This window comes from Leuresthes tenuis, unplaced genomic scaffold (assembly GCF_036924035.1).
Source record: "Leuresthes tenuis unplaced genomic scaffold, fLeuTen1.0.hap1 SCAF_22, whole genome shotgun sequence".
NCBI classification, from domain to species: Eukaryota; Metazoa; Chordata; class Actinopteri; order Atheriniformes; family Atherinopsidae; genus Leuresthes; species Leuresthes tenuis.
The window spans coordinates 4,329,887-4,354,673 of record NW_027325376.1 but is presented as its reverse complement, the minus strand read 5'-3'; the positions used below and the strand labels follow the sequence as shown (position 1 = coordinate 4,354,673).

General features: G+C 45.5%; 3 protein-coding genes across 3 annotated transcripts; 2 read left to right on the top strand and 1 right to left on the bottom strand.

The window, feature by feature from the left end:
* The first annotated feature begins 1,736 nt into the window (after positions 1–1,736).
* msmp1 (microseminoprotein, prostate associated 1) lies at positions 1,737–3,106 on the top strand. Its single transcript, XM_072376572.1, has 3 exons — positions 1,737–1,918; positions 2,010–2,118; positions 2,509–3,106. The coding sequence occupies exons 1-3, from the start codon at positions 1,810–1,812 to the stop codon at positions 2,678–2,680; spliced, it is 390 nt and encodes a 129-aa protein (XP_072232673.1). The 5' UTR covers positions 1,737–1,809; the 3' UTR covers positions 2,681–3,106.
* rgp1 (GP1 homolog, RAB6A GEF complex partner 1) lies at positions 2,712–10,175 on the bottom strand. The gene is made up of 9 exons (XM_072376571.1): positions 9,972–10,175; positions 9,644–9,759; positions 8,011–8,144; positions 7,776–7,859; positions 7,462–7,611; positions 6,401–6,547; positions 6,109–6,236; positions 5,853–6,030; positions 2,712–3,709 (listed from the first exon to the last, which is right to left on the bottom strand). The coding sequence occupies exons 2-9, from the start codon at positions 9,757–9,759 to the stop codon at positions 3,486–3,488; spliced, it is 1,161 nt and encodes a 386-aa protein (XP_072232672.1). The 5' UTR covers positions 9,972–10,175; the 3' UTR covers positions 2,712–3,485.
* Positions 10,176–10,841: 666 nt separating this feature from the next.
* Positions 10,842–24,757, top strand: gba2 (glucosidase, beta (bile acid) 2). The gene is made up of 18 exons (XM_072376242.1): positions 10,842–10,931; positions 11,177–11,764; positions 13,781–13,872; positions 13,993–14,108; positions 15,214–15,432; positions 15,504–15,743; positions 15,819–15,921; positions 16,440–16,593; positions 18,680–18,805; positions 18,894–19,078; positions 19,163–19,267; positions 19,365–19,472; positions 19,679–19,830; positions 20,996–21,102; positions 21,815–21,957; positions 22,312–22,427; positions 23,241–23,432; positions 24,227–24,757. The coding sequence occupies exons 2-18, from the start codon at positions 11,571–11,573 to the stop codon at positions 24,455–24,457; spliced, it is 2,583 nt and encodes an 860-aa protein (XP_072232343.1). The 5' UTR covers positions 10,842–10,931; positions 11,177–11,570; the 3' UTR covers positions 24,458–24,757.
* The last annotated feature ends 30 nt before the right edge of the window (positions 24,758–24,787 follow it).

Sequence of the window (24,787 nt, the reverse complement as noted above, 5' to 3'; positions counted from 1 at the left end):
TTGGTACAAGTGATGCCCTCTAATAACCAGCTGTCATAGTTCAGTTACTGCGTGTGAAAAAGAAAGTAAATATTCATTTAATTCTACGATTTTTACTTACCGGGATTAAAGAGAAACATCATCTGGTCCTTATAAGATCTTAAAATAAAGTAAATACAACTTCAGATGAGCGAGGGTTCGTGGTATCACGATTAATTTAACTAAAAGTAAACCAGAATGCAGAAGTAGTGTGTAAAAATCTAAGTGAACCCTTACTGCTTCCACAGGAATTAGGAGGATAAGATGCTGATCAAACACATTTGATTGATTGATCATCAGGAAGTGTGAGCATCAGTTTATCAGTTTGCTGGTCTGGAGCATCCAGGTGTGTGTTCACATGATGAAAGGAGGAAAGACATCAGCAATGAGCTTAGAGAAGCAACTGTTGCTGCCCATCAATCTGGGAAGGGTAACAGGGCCATTTCCAAACTATTTGGAAAGATTACTCACAAGTGGAAAACATTCAAGACAGTCATGATGTCCCAGTAAGTTCAGCTGGTTCTGCAGCCACAGGACCTGGGCACCTTGCAGTCATTGAGTCCACCATGAACTCCTCTGGATACCAAAGTATTCTAGAGTCAGATGTGAGGCCATCTGTCCCACAGCTAAAGCTGGGCTGAAACTGGCTCATCAACAGGACAATGATCCCAAACACAGCAGCAAAAATATGAGAAAATGTGTGAAAAAGGAAAGGATCGAGGTGTTGCAATGGTCCAGTCAGAGTCCAGACCTCAGCCTGACTGAGATGCTGTGGTGGGACCTTAAGAGAGCTGCTAAAGGTGGTTTTACAAGCTGTTGAATCATGGGGTGGACTTTGTTTTTCTGCATTTTGGCTTAGTTTGAGTTAAATAAATAATAACATGGTGTAATATGTCATGTGTTGTCGCCTATCTGAGGTTCCACTTACCTAATCTTAAGATTATCATATCCAAAAATGTAAAACCTCAGAACTGAAAGAGGCCACTTTATATCTGTGGTGTCATAGACCACAAAGCACTCCAGCGGGTGGTAAAGACTGCCCAACGCATCCCAGACATTTCCCACAAACGCTGCCTGGGCAGGGGGAGAAACACCATCAAGGCCACGGTCTTTTCACGGTCTTCCTGCTGACTTCTGCACCGTCACTTTAACTTATACCATCGTACCGTCACTTTACTGCCTCCTTTATGTCAATAATTCTGTATGTTGCACTTGTTTTGATGCAAACTGCATTTCATTGGCTCTGTACCTGAACTCAATGACAGTAAAGTTGAATCTAATCTAATGCATACATGTGTTTTACATGTGTTTTAGTCACTTTTTCAGCTGCTGTTCAGTGGCCTGACTTAAACAGAACCGATGGCTGAATGGTGATGAATCATGTTAGATAATTCCATCCCATCCCTCGGCCTCTCCTCCTCCTACTCTCCTTGGACATCTTTCACTGCCCTCCAGCTCACCTCTCTCCTATCCTTCCCTCTCTTAGTCACCGCATGGATGTGTCATTGTTTCTATCACTTTGGAGGTTCATGCCCGCTGAAGCGCAGAGAGTTGATCTCTGCGGTGCCAAAATCGTGCCAAGATACAAGATTCCCTTCTGTTTACTCCCTCCTCCACACAACACCACCGTCACCTCATTCCTGACGGATGGCGCCGCTGATACCTTTCACAGCCAAGGGCTGTGGGCCACATGACGGTGTTGACCACACCTCCACGCCACTGTCGTAAACCCTCAGGATGTATAAATGAGGGAATAAAGGGAGAGGAGGAACCACAAGCTGATGAGACCAGATGAAGATGGAGCTCTCCTTGGTGAACTGCCTGGTGACAGCTGCAGGGTTCCTCCTGTGGGCCGGCGGCGCCTCCGCTGCACCCATGGAGTGCCACTTTAACTCCAGAGGTGAGATATCACTCTTTAAACTCTCCCCATGCATTTTCACTTAAACTGGAGCTTCAGTGTAAAAAGACTGCGCTCCCATGTGTTGTCCAAGCTCTGTGTGAGTTCGAGGGGAAGCACTACTCGCTGGGGGAAACCTGGATGGACAATGCCTGTATGCAGTGCACCTGTCTGCACCCTGTTGGAGTCGGTTGCTGCGAGACGTGAGTAAACAAACAGCCTCTGTGGTTTGGTGTCCAGATGCCCGCACTTCACACTGCAGCCAGCTTCGGAGATGTACATTCATGGGTCCTCCTGGGACAACTTGGGTTGCAGTTTCACATCATTTAAAGTACAGACGGCACGAGTAATATAGCAAAAATGTATTTAAGCTGCTTAATCATGACTGTGTCATTGTTGAAGGGACTTAACGCAGCAGGGGGCCGAGGCTCATATTTATAAAACAAATCAGCTTTACAACTGTTGCATTTTCCTTTCAAGCTTCTTCAGAATAATCTTTGCAAAGAATAAAGCAGAGACGGCAACAAAAAGTGATTTATTTCAAGCTGTAAGAGCGCTTCAGCGACTGTCCATCTGTCCCCATCCCTGCTCAGGGTGCAGCGGCCGGTGGACTTCCCCGCATGGTGTGAGGTGCGGGTAGAGCCCCTGACCTGCAAAGCCTTCCTGGTCCAGATGGCCGACCCCCGCCTGCCCTGCGTCTCGGGTGAAGCGAACAGGGACCCGAGTCACGGCTCCCTTCAGCTGCAGCAACAGCTTGAGAACTAAAGAGGCCCGCAGACCGGTGACACTTCAGCCCTTTTTCCTCCTAAAGCTGATACTCGCCACAGTTTCTTACCAGTAACAGTTTCTCTTAAATCACAAACTGAACCAGTATTAAACAGCGTCTGTGACATCCGTGTTGTGCATCAGTGTAAAAGATGCGGCACCTCTTCTCCAACAAAGCAATGTTTAAAAATCCAGAATAGCAGGTGTTTGTCTTCCTTCATGAAACTTCTTTCTCGGTGAAACATCTGCTTTCTTTAACGTTTGCAATTTCTTCTGCCATCTTTAACGGCTCCAATTCTGACTTCTTGTAAATAACAGCAAATATATAGACCACATACACTAATATATGTTTCTTTTGACTTTGACATATCATGCTGTAACTCATTTACAAGGAAAAAATTAATAAAATTCTTGTTTTGAAACAAACATTTCAGGCCACCCTTTAATTTTCTCTTGTAGTTCTTACATCTCCGCTGCAGCCTCTGTCCAAGCGGGAAGCAAAGCGGTTACACAGAAGAAAACATCTTGCGTAAGAAAAGCTGCTTTCATAAAAAAAAGAAAACTAAATAAATAAAGAGTCACGGGCATCCAAAAAGGAAGATGTTCCACGTTCAACTAAGCTAAAGTGCACCGCTACGTGCATGAGAAAAAAGGCTGAACATACAGTAGGTTGCATTAATCAAACATCTGATCCACTGGAATCATTTCTGTAAAGAAAGTTAACCCCCCCCCCCCCTCAGACACACACACACACGTCATCCCTGATAACGTTACAGTAACCAGCCTCACACACGCAGCCCAGCAGTCAAATATTAATGCTGTTGGTTCCCGTGAACTGGGACACGTAGGACGCCAACGCCGGGTTAGTCGGCAGCACTTTGATTGGCAGGTTCCAGCTGAAGGTGTCCACGTTGACGTGCTCCGCCCCGGCCCAAACCGTGACCTCCGACTGGTTCTGCAGGACAGTGGGCGGCTCCATGGGGTCGCGGGCCGTGACGAATTCAAAGTGCAAGCGCCACCTGAGGGTCACTGAACAGAGAGAGTCGAGACGTGCGATACATCAGCGTTACGTCACCGAACGCATCATTAAAAGGCGGCGAAACGGGTCTTTATCTGAACAAAAGGTGAGACATTTCGTTCTTTAAGGCCCATGAAGTACCTGACAACAGACACCTGGTAATAAAATACAGTTTTAACTGAGTTTCCTGGGAGTCATCCACGTGTTTTATATTTAATGTAAATGTCATTTATTTCTACAGCCCTTTACAACAATCCATTTTGGTACCAAAGTGCTTTACAGCAGATAATAAATAAAGAAAAGAATAAGAACAAAACAATAAAATAACAGTAAACGCAATAAAATACAGCAAAATTGAATAAGATAATATAAAAGAGTCACCATACTACTGGGTATTAAAAGCCATCTGAAATAAATATGTTTTTAGCCCTGATTTAAAGAGGCCCAGGTCAGAAATAAGACGCATCTCGGGGGGGGAGCTTATTCCAGAGCCTGGGGGCAGCAGCAGAAAAGGCTCGGTCACCCCAGGGCTTTTATTTTGACCTGAACAAGTTGATTTGTTGACCTCAGAGCTCTACCAGGGTTACAGTTAAAAGCTCAGATAAATACGATGGGGTGAGGCCTTTAAGAGCTTTAAAAACAGACATTAAAAGTTTAAAATCAATTCTATAAAGGACAGGAAGCTAATGAAGGGAGTTAAGAACAGGAGTGATATCCACACGTCTGTTAGTGTTGGTTAAAGATGGGCAGCAGCAGCATTTTGCACCAGTTGAAGGCGACTGAGAGAAGTCTGGGAGACGCCGACATAAAGTCCATTGCAGTCGTCTAACCTTGAACTTATTAGGGCAGGGAGGCTTTCTCAAGATCGTCACGGCTTAAAAACATTTTAATGTCCAAAGTTACGGCTGAATGCTTCCGGCCTTTTTCTTTCTTTACTTCTTACCGTGTGACTGCAGCCCGTTTAACGTTTTAACACGAGTGTGAGCTGCTGCTGCTGCCACGGTAACGGACAGAGAGACTCTGACAGATCAGGAGGCTTTAACTCAGCTGTAAACCTTCAGCATTTCTACTCGTCTATAAGGACACGTCTGTGAAGAAAAAGAGTCCATTAAAGCTGTTAAAAGCGAGTCAAAAAGAACGACATCGGACAGAAAAATCTGCGTTTAACCACGATCACGATAGAAAGATGCTATTTAGAAAAGGAATAAATAAGAAAACTGCTTTCTTATCACAATGCTGCATGTTTGTTAAGTCTGATGGGAATTTTATGGTGTTATGAGGCAACTTCTGCAGCTTCTGATGAAGTAACCCTGCGTGTTATCAGGTTACTCTTCTATAATCGACCCCTCAGGCGTATAACACTGGCTTCTGTTGACTTTTTGGGGATTTAACAGTGAATTGGTCCTAAATGGGTTAAACTAAATTGGAAACGTGTGAAAAAAAAGTGATATTTGCAGCTGCTTCCATCCACTGTTGCTAAGTTTTAGAGAACCGACGCGCTCTCATCGGGTTAATGTGACCTGTTGTGATGAAACGAGTTTATAATGGTCTCTAAAAAGATTTTCCCTCAATATGTAACAATGGCTGAAACCTTTGCAGATTAAATCACTTTCTGTACAAACTTCATGTGCAGAATAGACCCGTTAACGTCTCAGCCGGCTCACATCTCATCCACGGGAGATGTTGAATGGCTCATCTGCACACAAAGTGTTCACTGAGTCTGGATTCCAGCTGTTTTAGCGAACGACACAAACCCATTTGGCTCTCTTCTGTTTACCTTTTAGGCTTCTTTTTTTTTAAAGAGAAAAGCCCGACTTCTTTCTGAATCTGTTGTGGATCTAAAAGAAGCCGCTCTTCTCCGGTCATTCAGCTGTGTCTTTGCCACTCGGGGCGTAACCCGAGAACAGTCTGATGACATCACTTTACGCAACGTCCCGCCTTTTGTGCACGATAAACATTAATGGAAAAGTGACCAGTGTCGTTAGTGTAGTTTTAACGACAGATGAAGCCGAGTTAAGTCCCTGAAAATGTCTGAAAAGGAAAGTTTCTCACCCACATCCTTGGAAAAGAACCCACTTTAGCTCTTAGTTTATCAGTGGTTTATAAATGCGTCAAGAAATTGAGATGAAACTGATGTAGAAGTGCGACACTGACCTATATCTGTGCTGAAACCCGGCGTGACGTTGAGGGGGATGGGCAGAGAGAAGTGGCTGGAGGCGGTGTGCAGGCAGGACTCCAGGTGGCGCCCGTGTCCGGTCACACTGATGGCTTGTCCGGGTCGCCGCTGGTACTGCTGCTGGATCTCCTCCTCACTCTGAAGGCTCACCGAATACTGAGGAACACATCGGCAGTGAGCGAGGGAAAGCTGAAGTCTGATGAATAAGTAAGGAAACCTCAGCAGCCAACGCACCTGCAAGCAGGGAATGTCTCCCTCTGAGAAGTTAAATGTGCCGATGATGTCCTCCCCGAGTCTGTAAACAATCTTGAAGATGCAGAACTTTGCCACCTTCCCACGCATGTTGGTGATATTAAACATGTCTGGACAAAGCAAAGGGTGCAGAAATGTAGACATTTAAAGGAAAATCTGAGTAGAAAACTACTTTCTTTTCATTCCATCACCCATCTATACGCAATTAAGGATTTGTATGAAAGTGTGAGATCAGGAAGGACAATAAAGGGCTTTAAGTGCAGCTCCGACTCACGAGGGCAGCGCCTTGAGGTGGTGACCATCAGCATGTCCAGTGCCCTCTCCAAAGGCCGGGCGTCCCTGCGGCTCGCTTCTTCTTCCTCCAGGAAGGGGTTGGAGGGGGAAACCTCTTCATCCTGAGGAAACGGAGGCTCTGGCATGCCTACAGGTAAAAAAAGTCAAAACCAGAACACAACTGTTGTGTTTCTGTTCACAGAGAAACGTACACCATGAATGGCAAAACAAGGCCGTCCCCACCATGAAACACGTGTCTTCTGTTTAAGAAGAACACTGAACATCCGAAGCCAACAACAGGCTTTCCTTAAATGACATCACAGCAGAACGTGGCTGAACGGAGGTGGATGAAACCGACTCGTGTGTAAAAAGTGTCAAAACCTGAAGAATGCAAAGAGCATTTCAGCTCAGTCTAAGTCCTCGTTTATACTCCTCCAGAACGCTGATGTCTTCACTGAGCATTCGAAGTTCTGCGTCGAGGGAACGCGTCGCTCTGCAGTTCAGCGCCATGCCGGTAGGGGGGTGTGGCTGCGTGTGTTTCAGGTTATAGCCGAATCCTTGCTTTGTCTTCCAGTCACAGTTAACAACAGTAACCAACGGCAACCGAGGTGGAGCAGCTGTATTTGCAGCTGGAGCTCATCATTATTGAAGAACAAATGCCGGTCTGTACGACCGGCCGAGGCTGAACGGGTGAATTTACAACCCGGATGAACAAATGCACTTTAGATCATTTCGAATGTCAGTGAGCTTCTTCGCCGTGTTCAGCCATTAAGACCGGAAAAGGCAACTGCTGGAAATGACGTCCTGAGCGGACCAATCACGGCCCTTACAGGCCCCCGTCTACACGACGTAATGTTAGAATATTTTGGAGGTGCAACGTCGACGTCAAAATGACGGAGAAGCATAAACGGCCCTTAATTCAGAATAATTCAGAGAGCTCCTCTCACCTCGGGGCACATTTCGCAGCACAGATATCTTGAATTTGTTCTGCTCATTCAAAGACAAAGAGCCTTTAGTAACTTCGACCAAAGCCGGTGGCACTGTGGTCCACGTCCATCTCACCTTGCAGAACCAGCACCCTGAAGGGGACTCGGAGGAGTTTGATGGGAGAGTTGACCCTTTGACAGCCGATGGTCAGTTTGTAGACGTACTTCACCGCCTGCCCACGGAAACTCGGAGGCCCGTCGACGGGCACCACCTCGCTGTATGAGTCTGTGGGAGAGAGCCGCAGAAATGTTACCCGCTTTCTAAGAGTCGACGCTTTCTTCCTGTAAAGGAGGTGCTAATTTGTCAGTTTATGACACACATTAAAGGGCAGATTATTTCCAACTTGTGAATCTTTCTGGATCCAAATGTTTTCCCATTTGTAAACATACAAGTTTTACTCTCTCCGGGGTCCAGGCGCAGGTCACAGAATAGTATCTTGGGTGGTGTGTCCAGCACACACTGCCCCCGTTCTCCTGTTGAAACAAGGCGAAAGCGGCGTTTAACACGAAGAAAACCACAAAATAAAACCCGGAAACTTCTGAAATCATATGTAACATAATACTATAAAATATTTGTTAATTCTTTTAGTTTAGGCTCAGCTCAGATTCTGTTCGACCTGCTCACCTCTGCTTGGAATAAGCACCGTGTCGCTCTCAGCTTGGACATCCTGTTTGTTGCCCTGAGCCGGCAGAGCTACTCTGTTCTCACTGGCATGAAACTGACAGTGGATCTGGGCGCTGGCCCACGCCAGCATCTCACTGTGACACATATAACAAGGGTTAATTCAGTTTATATAGCACCAACTAACAACAAAAGCCATTTCAAGGCACTTTAAAGATACAGTCTAATTTATTAGAATCCAATTAAGTCAGATTCATAAAAAGCTGCCTAACTAAGGAAACCAATGGACTGCGTCTTCTCTTCAGTTCAATCCTCCATCCTGAGTATATAAGGGAAAATTCCCTTTTAATAGAAAGAAACCTCCACGATAACCAGGGACCTCCTAACATCTTTTCCTTGACCTTGTGGAAAATGTCACAGGGTTAAGGAAAGGTGGCAGGAAAAACTCTTAAAGACTCAGGAAAAAGATGACCACACCGGCTCTGAGCTGGGATGTGGGTCTGCAGCACCGAAACTACAAATGTTCAACAAATATTCTACAAAAACACGCTTTAGATGCACAAATCTCAGAAATATTGTATTAGAGATGATACAGAATATGACTTTACTCTCAAAGTTTGTAACTGAAAAAGGAAAGAAAACTTTAAAATGGTTAATTATTGTGGTGCCACCAGTTGCTCACAGTCATCCTCCTATTTATCCACATGAATCACAGTAGATTAAAAGTGTTGCATTAAGTTGCAGCTGCATGAAATTGTGGCACAGAATCATCTCCTTTCTCTCGTAAAGGGTTGACCAGTGTTTCCTCGGCTGAAGGAGATAATAAGGAAGCACTGGAGCTGCTTTTCTTAGTGTTTGGGGAGTTCGAACAGCTCCAATCGTGGCTGTCACTTTGACATTTCCATGTTATTTCCCTCAGTTATGAAGGTTCCTGAGCAAAATAAACTATTCAAACGGAGGGGCGGCCATCTTTCTCCATCGCAAAACGAGTTCCACAAGGGAAAGATGACTGAGTCAACGACTGATTTACATGTCCTGCATCTTTTAGTAAGCAGTCAATATGCTGCAAGACATCATATAATAACAATAACTGAGTAACAAATCAAGATGAACAACTTTTCTCTATTCTGAAAGAACCTCTTTACACGAGAGAAATGACCTGATTTCTGTAGGCAAAGGTAATAAAACAAAACTAAAGTTTCTCTTCAATAATTCACCCCATAACTTGTCATTGGTAGGGTACAATTTCCTAACTGATTACTCAAGTACCAGCATCTTTCTTCCTCCATTATCAATGCAATCTGCACGTTTTGGCCGAATCCAAACATATTCTTTTGAGTGTTTGGCTACAGACACAGTTCCAAGTGGATGAAAATGCTTCATCAAAACGTAAAAGTAATCTCCAGAACAGCTGTATTGGTTTGTAATGAGTTTGTTCCTGCAGCTGGGCAAATGGATTCAAAATATATCAGTAAAAAAACTCCAAGAGTTTAAAAAAGGGACGACTTCGGGGTCAAGGGTTAAGTTTTTATCACCTGTTTATCAGTCTGCAAACTTAAAAAAAGAGGATGGGATCACCAGACAGTTTTTTTATTTTTTATTTGCAAGCGATGAGGTGACAGGTGTGAAATCATACCTGCTCGCAGAGGTGGAGAGATGAGACATCGGGTTGGTGAAGGTAATGAGGCACTCCATGAGCTCCCCGGCCAGCAACACGGGGCCTCGGGCCATGGAGGCCACCACCTCGATCATCTGTGGCGGTAAACAACAGCAGCGTAACGTCATGGTATTAAAGAATCAGCTACTTAAAAAGGACACATCATGCACTTCAACTTAAAATACTTTATTTGTCATTCAGGCTGGACAACTGAGCTGTTAGTAAAAACACATCTCAAACCTCTGGTCAGGCAGAAGTTCACTTGTTTGCTAAAGTCTGTTGTTTTAAAGGCATTTTAGACGCATACCTTAGCTTCTAGCGAGACCACCGTGAGATAATATGCTGGTATTCCAACGCAAGTCTAAATATACTTCTCTGATACAAACATTTACAATTTGACTGTATTTTAAGGGATATTGCACATAGCGTATCTAGTCGGCTATCACTCCAGCTACAGTAAACAAAAATGTAGTCATTCCACATCCGCTGCTGAGCGACCAATAACGAAACATGGGAAAATAAAACTCTTTAACCATAAAACTTTATACCAAAAACAACACCAATTTACTTAAACAAATATATCCTTAATAAAAACAAATAATGATATTATTGCATTATTTTAAAATGTATAAGTAAAATTGCAGTGAAATAACTGCAGGAATAGTTTTTGGTAGACCACTTTTCAGCCACATATGACGAGGTGTTGGCTGTTGCTACGGTAACTCGCGGGTTGGGGGAAACGCAATAATTACAAGTAACGGTTGTTTTTTCCACATTAATGCCAAAAAAATGATGTATAAGCAAATAAATATATTTCTAAATACATATTTATCACAACACACCCATTATTTTAAAATAAAGGAAACAAATAAGGAAATTGGGAGAAACAACCTCTCCCTTTTTCTAGTTCTAATGGTACATAACCAAGTGCATTTTAGTAAATTTTCCCAGAATTTCATTTGTAAGGCATCGCTGACTTCCTGACTGGTTACTGAAAACTAATTCAGCACTCATTAAAAACAATATACTTTTCCTTGTTTTCCAATTTAGGATAAATATAATAATTTTGTTGAAGTTTGGATGAACTACATCCACATATGGCAGAGGTTTTAGTGAAAAACACAAAGAAAATATGCGCCTGAAAGTCAAGGAGAGGGAAAGATTTCGCTCGGGTTTCCCTGCGAGCGATATGCATATTCAACGCTTTGCTAACTGAAGCTACATTCCTGACAGCTTGGAGCTGCACGGGGATGACGACGTTACACGGGTATTTATTTAAAGTAATTATTAAGTATTTTCTGTGGTTGATAAGGGATAAATGAATCTAATGTGTTTGGCTTCAAAACAAAAGTATGTTTTAGCTAGCGTTAGGTGACTTGGAAGGTTAAAAATGGGAGTTTGCTGCTTGTAGCTAACCGCTGAATACTGAGATTTTTTTTTTAGCTTGATGCATGTTTAATTCAGGCAAACCTTTGTAAACCGTTTTCTTTTCCCTGTCTGATGTCATTGTAGGAGTCCCTGCTAGAAGACTGAGGCATCCTCAGTACTTCCCGTTGTTATTGTCTGTCACCCAGCCAGCCACGGCTGCTGACAGCTGCGCAGCCACATCCGGACTTATGCAAAGGGAGCAGAGAGGTGTATGTTGTGTTAACTCAGAAAGAAATGGCACTGGAACCTCCACCTTGAAGGGCGACCATTTACCTCGCAAGCATCAAGTTATCAGTTTAGAAGCTGTTCACCCCACTGGATTGCCAGCAGGTTTTCCAAGTAAAGATTTCTAGCACACCTGTAACTACCTCATCAGTGTTGAAAGCACCGTGAGCTCTGTTTACCAAAGGTAGTGGCAAGTATTCTCGCTCCTATCTTCCACTATAAGCTCCCGGTTTGTGCTTGAAATTGTGCTAAAATGGCTTCAGAGTGGGGTGAGAAATCCACAGCGGATCTCATGAGCAGGTACGTCTCCAAGGAAATGGGGTACGGGGTGCCCAAAGAGGGCTGGCGAATCTGTCTGGCTCACGAGTTCAAGGAGAAGAGGAAGCCCTTTCAAGCGAAAGATGTCTCGCTGTCCAACCTCTTCGAGCACATCGGCCTTGGAATCAGGTGAGACATTCCCTCGCTGACTTAATCATTTACAGAGCTTTTGTCTTTCTTTGTCACCTGCTTTTCCCCTTTATCCTGCCATGGGTCAACACAGCAGCTGGACTATAGGCTGCCATTAAACACAATGTGATAGTTACAGTGGTGTTCTTTCCATTGCCTGCAGTGGAAACTGTGTTAATCGAGTTTTCCACAGCATCAGGAAATGGTTTTTGGAGCTTAAATTAAAAAAAGAGCGTTGTCTGCTCGCATCATCAAAGGATAAAGGAGCTGCTGTGGCTTTGATTTAGTCAGAAATCTAACGGTATGTTGCTGTGGTCGATTATATGAAGTGATAACTTGAAAATGTCGCTTTCATCTTGAGGAAGTGAACCGTGTTTGATCTTTTTCTCGGTCAGCCGCCGGTTCAAAGTGCAGAAGTTTTACTGCTCTGTGTTACCATAAGAGCTCTCAAATGGAAGATTAATCACTAACAGAACAAACGCTTTGGAGTTACCTTTGACTTGTTAAAGTAACACAGGAGAATTTGGCAGAAAATGGAAGCAAAACGTTGGGGCCAAGGCTGGAAACCAAAGTGGTGACCTTCAGGACTCAAAATGAGTCAGAAGCACATAGTTTTAGGGTTCACAAACTTCTCTGATGTTGAGCTTGAGAGAATCCTGAGAACCAGGGCCGACAAAGGTCTCAAACCATCGTGAAGCCACAGTGGCACAAGTCTAATTGGAGAATGTCACTTCCTGCAGCTCAGCAAAGCTCAGAGAGTTGTGTTGTTTCTTTATTTTTGCTTTGATCTGAAGAGTTCACATGAAGCACTCTGGATGTTCACTTCAAACAGCCGTGCCTCACTTTTGTTGCAGGTTGCAGTTAAGCAAACATACTGCTCGCCCAGCAAAGCCCGTTTCCACGGAGGAGTGGCTCGGTGTGGTTTGTTGTCATGACAACATCTATTAATTACTGCAGCCGGCCGTGCACCAGAGGGACTGAACCACTCCTTCATCTCTCACCTAGATCAATGTTTATGAACAGTAATAACGGCACCAAAGCTGTAGAAATGCTGTAAAGTAGCTTTAAATTAGTATAAATTAAAGTCTGCAGCTTGAGCTCTTTCAGGCGGTCTAGGATCCGAGTTCGGACCTTTGTTTGCATTGCAGCCGAACTGCTGAACAACAAGATGTGACAAGCCTTGGCTTCAAAAGAAAAAAAACCTGATTCATCTGCTCCTGAATGGAGCCGGGAGGTTGTTGCTGCCCCGCTTTGTTGCGCAGTTATTGTCTGGGGCGCACAGCAGAACCGCACCGGCAGGACAGGGCTGATCATCCGCCCCTTTTCTAAACTGCTGATCGATCAAGATTGATCGAACCGGGTGTCATTTCCCTCACCTGTCACAAATGTCACATTTCTCACAGATTTGAGAGCTTTTTTCAGCTGTGGAGCCCATTCAGAGCTTCACTTTGGGAATGAAAAAGAGGGGAAAAGATGATTAGTAAAGGTTGAATATAATCTGGGCCTGTTCGGCTACTCAGAAACGGCAGCTTCATGCTCTATTTGGCGAATTAGCAGAAAATCCAGCTTGTTTCCGAGCACAAACAGCTTAGTGGCTCTTTGAACCACCGAGCCTCTTGCTTCAGGCTCTGTTTGAAACCTTTAGTAACGAAGCCTGATTAATTAATTTGACACGGCGAGCCCGACCGTCCCCAGATAAATCCGACCTTCCGCGGCCCTTATCTCACAAGTGGGCCTTTATGCAGCTGCACAATCCCGTCTGTTCTCTCTGCTGTTCCAGCTTCGGCCGGGAGGGTTAAAAGCTCGGAAACTGCTGCGGCTGCATTTAACAGACTGTGAACAGAGGAATGTAAACAGGCGAGGAGACACGTGTGACTTTTAAACGTTCCTAATCGATACCTTTAAACGCATGACCGCGCCTGAGTGCACGTGCCTTCTGTTTAAACAATCTGTTTGTGGGCTTCTGTTGATATTGGCAGCTTTGTGTGACTTGTGAGGTGATCTGTGTCCATCCAGGTATCTTAAATGGTGGTACAAGAAGACTCAGGTGGAGAAGAAGGCTCCATTTATCGATATGTTCGGCGCCCAGCCTTTGCGTCAAATTTACGGTGAGTGCAGGTGTGTCTTATGACAAGAGTGACGTTCAGTTTAGGACTTTTTTTAGTGGATTTTAAAAGGGAAACCGTGGCTGTGTCTTGTGTAAAACTCTAAATTGATCCTGTTCACAGGCGCTCCACTTGGTGGCATTGGAGGAGGAACCATTACGAGGGGCTGGCGGGGGGAGTTCTGCAGATGGCAACTAAATCCTGGGATGTACCACTACAAAACTGTCACCGCCAACCAGGTGATCTGAATGAGATGAGCTCTTTAGGGAAAGAAAATATTGACCCGTTCAGGGTGAACTCTGCCGACTGGCAGCTGGGGTTCGCTCCAGATCCCCCCCCCCCCCCCCCGACCCTGAATTGGATTAAGAGGCTATAAAAAATGCATTGATGGATTCTAAGTGTTACTACTTAAAACCACTGAGGTGAAATCCACGTTGCAGTCTACTTTTTGGGAAGCCTTTAGTTGTGGCCGACCTAATGTGATGCATGATGATCTTAAAGCAATTCCTGCTGGTTGGAAATCACTTCCTTCACTCGTTAGCAGTGTGTTTATGTTTCTGTTTATGCATTTATCCAAAGCGACTTACAGTTAGGCAGGTAGGCTAAGGGGGTCTTGCCTAAGGACCCCTACTGGAGGTAATACCTTTCATGCAGGGGATTTGAACTCTCCCACATGGAAGGTGGGAATCTTACCGCTACACTATCCAGTCTATCCTAGGTTGTCCACGGGCATCAGACCCAGATATATTATTAGATTCTACCTGCTCAGCTAATTCTAACAGTGTTTGCACAGTTTGAAGGAGCGCCATGATCTGTGATGCGTCCTCTATGCACACCTATCCAGTCCCTGGAGTGTGTGGACGCCACCGTGGCGTTTTAATCTTGGCGAGCGACGCAGCTGCACTGGTTGTTGTGGCTAAGCATGGTCTGTTTTTGGTCCTGGCTTATATGAATGTGAGCTAAGTCCAAGAACTACATCTGCCAAAGTGCTTTACAGATCATACAAGTAATAAAACGACCTCGAAGTGAAATTAAAGTGCAATTAAAAAGGCCTTCCCTGCCTGAGATCCTTAGATCAGGCGTTCCAAAGACCACATCGCCCGGGTTTAGCTGCTCGAAGGGCCTCTGGATGATCATTTTTACTGATTCATAAAGATGTCTCAGTCTTTTTTACAGGCTTCATCACTCACTTTTATGGCAGCTTCCTCCGCCGTGAATCGGCTAAATGCTCACAGAGTTCAGCTTTACAGCTCGAGCTGAAGTGATGGATCAGTTGTGAAGTGATAAATGTTTAGTCTGAGAGTTTTTAAGACGGCTCTGGAGAAACTTTTCCTCTTTTCCCAGTTCACAGTGTGTTTGCGCCGTGGAGGTCAAACCGTTTACCAGCAGGTGCTCTCTGTGGAGCGTCCACCCACACTACAAGGCTGGAATTGGGGCTACTGTGGCGAGTACGCCTTCTATCACTCGCTGTACCCTCGCGCCTGGACTGTGTACCACCTGCCGGGGCAGAACGTCACCCTGACCTGCAGGCAGATTTCTCCGGTCATCCCTCACGATTACCAGGTAGTCGACATTCCTCCTGCTCAGTTCAACCACAGGATTTCCGTTGCCATGCTAACAGTTTTCCTCCTCAGGACTCGAGTCTCCCGGCCGCAGTGTTCGTGTGGGACATAGAGAACAGAAATGACCACGCTCTGGATGTCTCCATCATGTTTACAATGGTCAACGGATCGGGGCACAAGGATGACAAGAGCGGCGGACACTGGAACGAACCATTCCACCTGGAGAAGGAGGGCGAGGTGGTTTCTGGGGTTTTGCTGCACCACTGCGCCGCGGTGAACCCTTACACCCTGTGCATCGCAGCCCGAGAACAGGTTCGACTTGATTTCCTGACTTGTTGCAGCTTTGTAGGTGGCTTAAAGTAAGAATCTGTGCATACATTTTCCCAGCCTGGGAGGGACGTCAGCCACCAGACCGCATTCAGTCCAAAGGGAACCTGCAGCAGTCTGTGGAGCGATCTCATCACTGATGGTCGGCTGGACTCTCCGACAGGTCAGTTCTGATAAACTGGAGCAAAACTCAGAGACCTACTGAAGTTTCTACCGTCCTCTCAACACAATGTTATTCCAGCAAACCTGTCGGATAAATGACTGAAGTTAAATGAACTGAAATGGGGAAAAAACACTGAAAGATAAAGCAGGTGTATGTGATAAATGAGGCAACAAGCATGACTTTAATAAATCATTTGAACATTTAATCTTGTGTTAAGCAGGCTTTAGAGTCACATGATCAACTGGGACTTACAGGCACATCTTTTTTTGTTGTTTTATTCTTCACAAGGCATTAAACCCCCCCCCCCAAAAATGTAAAAAGGCCACTAAAGATCAGTCTGGGGTTGAAAAAGTGCGTCTACCGCCTTTAATTTGCGTCGACCCGAGTCTCAGAAACCTGAAAACAAGCTGCTCTTACATGGGGGATATTTCAGTTGAATTCCTTTGATTGAGTTTGCTAAAGATGCCTCGTGTTTCTTATTCTAACTTCCCTCAGTAACCTCCTGTGTTTCCCTGCAGGATCCAGCCCGCCGACAGCAAAGGGAGAAAAGGTGGCTGCAGCGCTGGCTGCGGGCTGCTCGGTGCCGGCCCAGAAACAGAACAGTCTGGAGTTCTGTCTGGCCTGGGACATGCCCAGGATCAGCTTCGGGTCGAGGGAGAGGGAACACATCAGGTACCCCAGAAACAAGCCCGTTATGCACGCATGCAGTTGACTTTGTGGTGTTCGTTGCTCTTGGTTACGCCTCAGTGAGGCTCAGAGTCGCTGGACAGTTTACTTTGTGGTGTTCGTTGCTCTTGGTTACGCCTCAGTGAGGCTCAGAGTCGCTGGACAGTTGACTTTGTGGTGTTCGTTGCTCTTGGTTACGCCTCAGTGAGGCTCAGAGTCGCTGGACAGTTGACTTTGTGGTGTTCGTTGCTCTTGGTTACGCCTCAGTGAGGCTCAGAGTCGCTGGACAGTTGACTTTGTGGTGTTCGTTGCTCTTGGTTACGCCTCAGTGAGGCTCAGAGTCGCTGGACAGTTGACTTTGTGGTGTTCGTTGCTCTTGGTTACGCCTCAGTGAGGCTCAGAGTCGCTGGACAGTTGACTTTGTGGTGTTCGTTGCTCTTGGTTACGCCTCAGTGAGGCTCAGAGTCGCTGGACAGTTGACTTTGTGGTGTTCGTTGCTCTTGGTTACGCCTCAGTGAGGCTCAGAGTCGCTGGACAGTTTACTTTGTGGTGTTCGTTGCTCTTGGTTACGCCTCAGTGAGGCTCAGAGTCGCTGGACAGTTTACTTCGTGGTGTTCGTTGCTCTTGGTTACGCCTCAGTGAGGCTCAGAGTCGCTGGACAGTTGACTTTGTGGTGTTCGTTGCTCTTGGTTACGCCTCAGTGAGGCTCAGAGTCGCTGGACAGTTGACTTTGTGGTGTTCGTTGCTCTTGGTTACGCCTCAGTGAGGCTCAGAGTCGCTGGACAGTTTACTTTGTGGTGTTCGTTGCTCTTGGTTACGCCTCAGTGAGGCTCAGAGTCGCTGGACAGTTTACTTTGTGGTGTTCGTTGCTCTTGGTTACGCCTCAGTGAGGCTCAGAGTCGCTGGACAGTTTACTTTGTGGTGTTCGTTGCTCTTGGTTACGCCTCAGTGAGGCTCAGAGTCGCTGGACAGTTTACTTTGTGGTGTTCGTTGCTCTTGGTTACGCCTCAGTGAGGCTCAGAGTCGCTGGACAGTTGACTTTGTGGTGTTCGTTGCTCTTGGTTACGCCTCAGTGAGGCTCAGAGTCGCTGGACAGTTTACTTTGTGGTGTTCGTTGCTCTTGGTTACGCCTCAGTGAGGCTCAGAGTCGCTGGACAGTTGACTTTGTGGTGTTCGTTGCTCTTGGTTACGCCTCAGTGAGGCTCAGAGTCGCTGGACAGTTGACTTCGTGGTGTTCGTTGCTCTTGGTTACGCCTCAGTGAGGCTCCGAGTCGCTGGACAGTTGACTTTGTGGTGTTCGTTGCTCTTGGTTACGCCTCAGTGAGGCTCAGAGTCGCTGGACAGTTGACTTCGTGGTGTTCGTTGCTCTTGGTTACGCCTCAGTGAGGCTCAGAGTCGCTGGACAGTTGACTTTGTGGTGTTCGTTGCTCTTGGTTACGCCTCAGTGAGGCTCAGAGTCGCTGGACAGTTTACTTTGTGGTGTTCGTTGCTCTTGGTTACGCCTCAGTGAGGCTCAGAGTCGCTGGACAGTTTACTTTGTGGTGTTCGTTGCTCTTGGTTACGCCTCAGTGAGGCTCAGAGTCGCTGGAGTCGGTCAACACAAACACAAAGCTGACGCAGGGCTGTCTGACTCCTGAAATCATGCAAAATCATTAGCCACACGAGGTTCTATCCGTCTATTATCTGTTGTCACTGTCTTTGTTGGCGCAGAGTAGTTAATATCGTCTTTGTTCAGGAAATCAAGCTTCATACAGAAGCTGGAACCAGCAAAGATATGAGGAGCCTCCAAAGTTAAACTAATAAGACGGGAGGAGGCCTCCCCTTTTCTTCCAGTGTAACCTCATGACTGTAAAGTCAGTAGCGCCGTTATGCATATAAATGCGGCTTCTGGGCTTTGTGTCGGCCGCCCTCCCGCTCAGGTTACCGTGCAGGAACACAACACCGGTGCTCATCACTAATTCATCTCACTTTTTAAGGTTGTTTTGTGGAAAATTCCCAAAGATTGAGGCAGAAAAAATGAGTTCAATGAGCCCACAAACAAACAAACGTGTCATAAATTCAGCTGAGGCATCTTTATCTTTTCCGTTTGAAGGAGATACGCTCGTTATTTTGGGACCAAAGGGGATGCGGCCCCCTCCCTCGGTCATTACGCGCTAACGCACTACAAGCAGTGGGAGAGGAGCATTGAGGAGTGGCAGAGACCTGTACTGCAGGACAGGTGGGTCACAGCAGCTGTACAGGTTCAGTAAAGATGAAATCTCTCTCTTCTTGCTGTTTCTTACTCGTCTTCCTCTGCCACGCCGCAGTTCTCTCCCCTCCTGGTATAAGTCGGCTCTGTTTAATGAGCTGTACTTCGTGGCGGACGGAGGGACCGTGTGGACAGAGCTGCCGGAGGACGCCGATGTCAGCGGCGGCGTGCGCAGCGAGGACGGAGGTCTGCCAGCTCAGCCCGCTGTCGTCAGGGACTACGGACGCTTTGCTTACCTCGAAGGTAGGCGACGGGACATTTCCACGCTGCTGAATGACTGTTTAAACTTGGAGAAACTGAAAAGAACGCTCTGCCCACGTTTTCCAGGTCAAGAGTATCGAATGTACAACACATACGACGTGCACTTCTACGCCTCCTTTGCACTCATCATGCTGTGGCCCAAGCTGGCCTTAAGTGTGCAATATGATATCGGTGAGTGAAATGTTGGCGTGTTTTCTGTTATCTAAGCTTGTAATAAAGATAAAGAGCCGTAGCAGACCCAGGTTTGTCAGCTCCAATCTCTCCCCAGCCGGCAGCGTGGTTCAGCAGGACCCGACGGAGCGGCTCCATCTCATGAGTGGTCGTTATTCTCCTGTCAAGACGAAGAACGTGGTGCCTCATGACATCGGAGACCCAGGTGATAATCAGAGCATCGCTGAGGGTGTTTGAGAACAAAATATTTCTGCATAAAGACCCTACTTAAAGTGGTTTATTGTTCCACTTTATACACCATGGCTGCTCTCGTCTCTCAAAGGTTTTCTGCCACATTCTGATCATCAGTGTCTTTCAGCCACTCAAAAGTCTGCAGATTATAATCCACCGTGTCACATCGTCTCTTCCCAGATGATGAACCTTGGCAGAGGGTGAACGCCTACCTCATCCATGACACTGCAGACTGGAAAGACCTGAACCTGAAGTTTGTCCTGCAGGTCTACAGGGACTTTCATCTAACCCAGGACAGTCAGTACCTGCAGGACATGTGGCCCATCTGCCAGGTATCACTCACTGAAAGTTATTTTTTTATTATGTACGACATAAACAGCACAGACAGGCCGGTAGGTAACATCATGATCAAGTTTCTCCACTCTACATCCAACTGATAGGCAGTGGAGTCCTAAAAGTGCTTGTTCTCTTGAAATATAAATGGGAACAAAGTGTGGGCATCAACGAAGAGAGGAACAGAGGAAGAAAAGAAGAAAAAGAAGGAGGTTGTGGCTCCATGTGGCTGAACTAGGGATTTCGGAGTAGAGCCGGTGCTCCTGCACATTGAAAGGAGCTGAAGTGGATCAGGAATCTGCTCAGGATGCTTCCTGGTTGCCTCCATTTGGAGGTTTTCTGGGCACGACTAACTGGAAGGAGGCCCGGGGCAGACCCAGAACACATTGTAGGGGTTACATGTCCCATCTGACCAGGGAATTCCTCCGGATTCCCACGGTGGAGCTGGAGAAACGCATGTTTGGGTCTCCTTCCTGGACCTGTTGCCTCTGCGAACCGAGAACAGATAAATGGAAGATAACAGACGGGTGGGAAGCTACTTCAGTTCGCTCCACATTCAAAGATGAAGTCTTTAAAGGGGAACTCCGGTATTTTTAAACCTGGACCTTATTTCTGGCATGAATTACGTTCATCTACTCACCGAGAACAGTTTGGTGAAAGTCGGCGTCCTTCAGAAGATATTTAGATAACTCACAATCCATATAACTTAGACGCTTAGACGATGCAGCCTCTAAATAAGGCATTATCTGTCTTTATTTCACCAATACTTTAAGAAGAATGAATGAACGAACGTGTGCTATAGCTCTGTTAGCTCATAGCTGCTGTTATGTGGCTACTTGCAGCTATAGGAGAGCTAACGGAGGGATTTCTACACAGGCACTCTACTGGGACCACTTCATTCCCCTTTAATCTGTTACTCCTGATGGTTTGTCTCAGAACCATTTGGTCTTCGGTTTGAACCATTCAGAAAAGGCCAGAAATCCTCTAAAAATAGCAGAACTACACAGAACCAGCCAGTGAAGAAGAGCCCAGCTGTTCAAAACTGGGATGGTGATTAATCCAAACTTACCTGCTTCTGAAGATGACTTAAGTATGTGGACTTGGACTTGTTTATAGGGTTTTGTTCCGCTCAGTTTTCATACTCTGGACCTTCATTTTCTTTAGGCTGTGATGGAGTCGGAGATGAAGTTTGACCTGGATGGAGATGGCCTAATAGAGAACTCAGGATATGCTGATCAGACATATGATGGCTGGACGGTGACTGGACCAAGGTGAGGCTTATTTCACTGAAACGGGACCAGCTGATGTAAGGCTTATTAAAATCAGCCTTTTCTAACAACTCCAACCGAGTTCCACTTTGTTTCTTCTCTGTGAAATTGTAACGTTTAAGTTTTAAGTGTTAGAAGCAGAATTCTACAGTTTAAACGTACTGGAAGCCAGTGAAGAATTTTAAGGACAAGGGTGATATGTTGTGTGAAGGGGGGGTCATCGAGGCCAGATGTGACGAGAGCATAAACCAGTTGATGTTACAGAGGTGGACATAAGCAGACTGGGTGATGTTATTTATGCAGGCAGTGAAGGAGAGAGTGGAGGGACAAAAGAACTGTTAATGGGTAAAGAAAAACTGTTTCATTTAGAAAACTATGGGAAAACCAAGTGTGGACGGTCTTAGAGGATAGGTGGAGCTGGGTGGAGTCTGCATAACCGTGGAAATGGATATGATGTTTTCTGAATGGGATGATGAAAAGCAGGTACCCCAGGACAGAGCCCTGGGGCACCCCTGCTAACTGAGGAGGTCTGGGACTTTAACTGAATGAAGTGGGTCCAACTGGAAAGATACGAAGTAAACCAGGAGAAAACTGTGTTGGTTAAACCAAGAGAAGCTAAACGGTTGATCAGGATGTTTTTACACGATATTTGGATGAGGAGGAGGTGATATTAATGAACATATTTTGACTTGTATCATTTATTTATATTCTGAAGTGCGTACTGTGGCGGTCTGTGGTTGGCGTCCCTGTGTGTGATGTGTAAAATGGCCAAACTGGTGGACAGCGAGGAGACCTACAAACGCTACAGAGACCTCTTGGACCGAGGCAGCGCTGCTTTTGACAAACTGCTGTGGAACGGTAAGCTCTAACAAGCATTTATCATGTTGGAAATGTTTCTCGTGTTCAGTGGGTCAGGGACAAGAAAGCAAAGTTTGTAGCTGTTGTTACAGAAAGCCTCCATGCGTAGGTCACTGAATGTGAAGGTATATTGGGTCCAGGTGGAGGGGAAAGTTCGGTTAGTTCATTGTCATCAGAGGGAAAAACTCAGTGAATTTGTAGTTATTAAATCCATGACATGTGTTCACCACTTTGGGAATAACCCACACGAGCTGTGAGGTCGATCCAAATGTCTTTTTTTTACTTCTGCTACAGTTTTGCCATGTAGCTCGAGGATTTTAGGTGACTTCCTGGTGTTTTTCCCTCCACGTTTAGGCAAATACTACAACTACGACAGCAGCGGGAGAAACCTTTCAAACAGTGTCATGTCAGACCAGTGTGCTGGGCACTGGTTCCTCAAAGCATCTGGACTGGGAGAAGGAGAGTATCAGGCAAGATACACAACACCTTCCACCTATAGAAGGAATCGATGCTGGTGGAGGCGGATGGCCACCCTTCCTGAGTCTGGTTCTGCCAGAGGTTCCTTCCTGAGTCTGGTTCTGCCAGAGGTTTCTTCCTGGTTCTGGTTCTGCCAGAGGTTTCTTCCTGGTTCTGCCAGAGGTTTCCTCCTGGTTCTGGTTCTGATGGAGGTTCCTTCCTGTTAAAAGGGAGTCGTTCCTTTCCACAGTTCCTCAGGCTCAGGACGGGAGATTGGACTGAAGACAAGTTTCGGTCCAATCTGTTGGTTTCCTTAGCTCGGATATTAATTTTTTAATTGGCTCTATATGAATTAATTGGATTATTTTTAAATCCATTTAATTGGGTTATGATTATAACGAATTGAATTCCAATTGGCTTGAATTGGACCATATTATTTAAGTGCCTTGAAATGACATTTGTTGTAATTTGGCGCTTCATAGATAAACTGAATTTAATTGAATGTTTCGAACACCTGACATCAGTTTTCTAATGGGAGGAAATCCTAAAGACATTAAGTCATCATTTGGTCTTTTGGTGAAATGCAGGAAAACACTGTTTACATATATTTCCCTTATCAGGTTTTTCCCATGTGTCAGAAATGCAAAATCCTCTTAATATGAATGAATCAGTTTGACATTGTTTAGCTATGTGTAACATAGCGTCTCCATTTGATACAATATCATAGAAAAGTCCTTCCTCTGAGCTCCAGGATACACAAATATAAGCAAAGAAACTGTTTTAGATCAGGATTTAACATGAAAATGTCCCCTTCCTTGTCCCCTCAGGCTTTCCCAAAAGAAAAGATCCAAAGTGCGCTTAAATCTGTCTTTGACCTGAATGTAATGAGTTTTGCCGAAGGCCAGATGGGGGCGGTTAACGGCATGCGCCCTGAAGGCGTGCCCGACCGCTCCAGTGTCCAGTCGGATGAGGTCTGGATCGGAGTCGTTTATGGACTGGCAGCCACTATGATCCATGAGGTGAGAACCAGAGTGTAGGTTGAAACCATCGCTTGAATCTGACTCTCAGGGTCACAGGTGACATTTATACTTTTTATCATCAGATGCTTAGATTGTAGTTTAAATGGTAAATATGATGTTTTTCTTATTTTTACAACGAACAGTCGAGTTTTGGAAGGTTATTTGGTCACTTTAGGCACAGCAACATACATCCAAACTCATTTCACACACCTCAGGTTATGCATTTAGCTTATTGTTAGCTTTGACGTTAGCTGGAACGTTATATCCTCACTTGTAAGTCGCTTTGGATAAAAGCTCCTGCTAAATGCATAAACATATTATTCAGCAATGTTCTGACTATTACTATTACTTATTATTGGATAGTGTAATGGTAAGATTGCCACCTTTCATGGGGCTACCTGGGTTCAAATCCCCTGCATGAAAGGTACTACCTCCAGTAGGGGTCCTTAGGCAAGGCCCTGTACCCTATCTGCCTACCTGTAAGTCGCTTTAGATAAAAGCTCCTCCTAAATGCATAAACATATTATTCAGCAACCTTCTGACTTTTACACCCAATATTACATTATTGGATAGTGTAATGATAAGATTGCCACCTTTTATGTGGGTGACCTGGATTCAAATCCCCTGCATGAAAGGTATTACCTCCAGTAGGGGTTCTTAGGCAAGGCCCTGTACCCTATCTGCCTACCTGTAAGTTGCTTTAGATAAAAGCTCCTCCTAAATGCATAAACATATTATTCAGCAGTCTTCTGACTTTTACATCTTAAGCCTCTGTTGCTGCCTTTTTTCCTCAGGGAATGCAGGAGGAGGGTATGCGCACGGCGGAGGGTTGTTACCGGACGGTGTGGGAGAGGCTGGGCATGGCCTTCCAGACCCCTGAGGCCTATTGTGAGAAGGGCATCTACCGCTCTCTGGCTTACATGAGGCCCCTGAGTGTTTGGGCCATGCAGCTCGCCCTTAACACGCCACTGAAGGATCAGACTGCATCAGCTCAAACTGCGGAAAAAGACCAAGCCGGGACCTGAGCCATCAGATTGTGTAAATACAGTAGAGCGGGAAAGCAAGTTTCTCCGAAAGTGACCGAGAAATTCCTTGGAAGCCCTCAGTCGTCTGCACTCGACAGTTCTCGGTGCTTCGTTTGGCTCCAAATGTTTTGTCATTTGAAGTTAGAACGATAGTTTATGTGTGAAAGTCATGAGCTGCGAGGAAATGATGACATTTCTAGAGGGAATTTTTTTAACAGACAGCAAATTGTCTTGCACTGTAGTTTGTTATGAAGGCGTTTTCATGATCATAGCCTTTTATGTAGTGCTAATTAGGAAAAACACACATATGCAAACATTTCACAACACACC

Bases quoted from the DNA above. Each gene is read 5' to 3' on its own strand.
- msmp1 (XM_072376572.1), top strand. From the start codon at position 1,810: ATGAAGATGGAGCTCTCCTTGGTGAACTGCCTGGTGACAGCTGCAGGG. The intron at 1,919-2,009 runs GTGAGATATCAC...GTGTTGTCCAAG, and splicing joins GTGCCACTTTAACTCCAGAG to CTCTGTGTGAGTTCGAGGGG. The intron at 2,119-2,508 runs GTGAGTAAACAA...ATCCCTGCTCAG, and splicing joins GGAGTCGGTTGCTGCGAGAC to GGTGCAGCGGCCGGTGGACT.
- rgp1 (XM_072376571.1), bottom strand. From the start codon at position 9,759: ATGATCGAGGTGGTGGCCTCCATGGCCCGAGGCCCCGTGTTGCTGGCC. The intron at 8,145-9,643 runs GTATGATTTCAC...TATGTGTCACAG, and splicing joins CTCTCCACCTCTGCGAGCAG to TGAGATGCTGGCGTGGGCCA. The intron at 7,860-8,010 runs GTGAGCAGGTCG...TTGTTTCAACAG, and splicing joins GGTGCTTATTCCAAGCAGAG to GAGAACGGGGGCAGTGTGTG.
- gba2 (XM_072376242.1), top strand. From the start codon at position 11,571: ATGGCTTCAGAGTGGGGTGAGAAATCCACAGCGGATCTCATGAGCAGG. The intron at 19,831-20,995 runs GTATCACTCACT...CATTTTCTTTAG, and splicing joins ACATGTGGCCCATCTGCCAG to GCTGTGATGGAGTCGGAGAT. The intron at 23,433-24,226 runs GTGAGAACCAGA...TTTTTTCCTCAG, and splicing joins CAGCCACTATGATCCATGAG to GGAATGCAGGAGGAGGGTAT.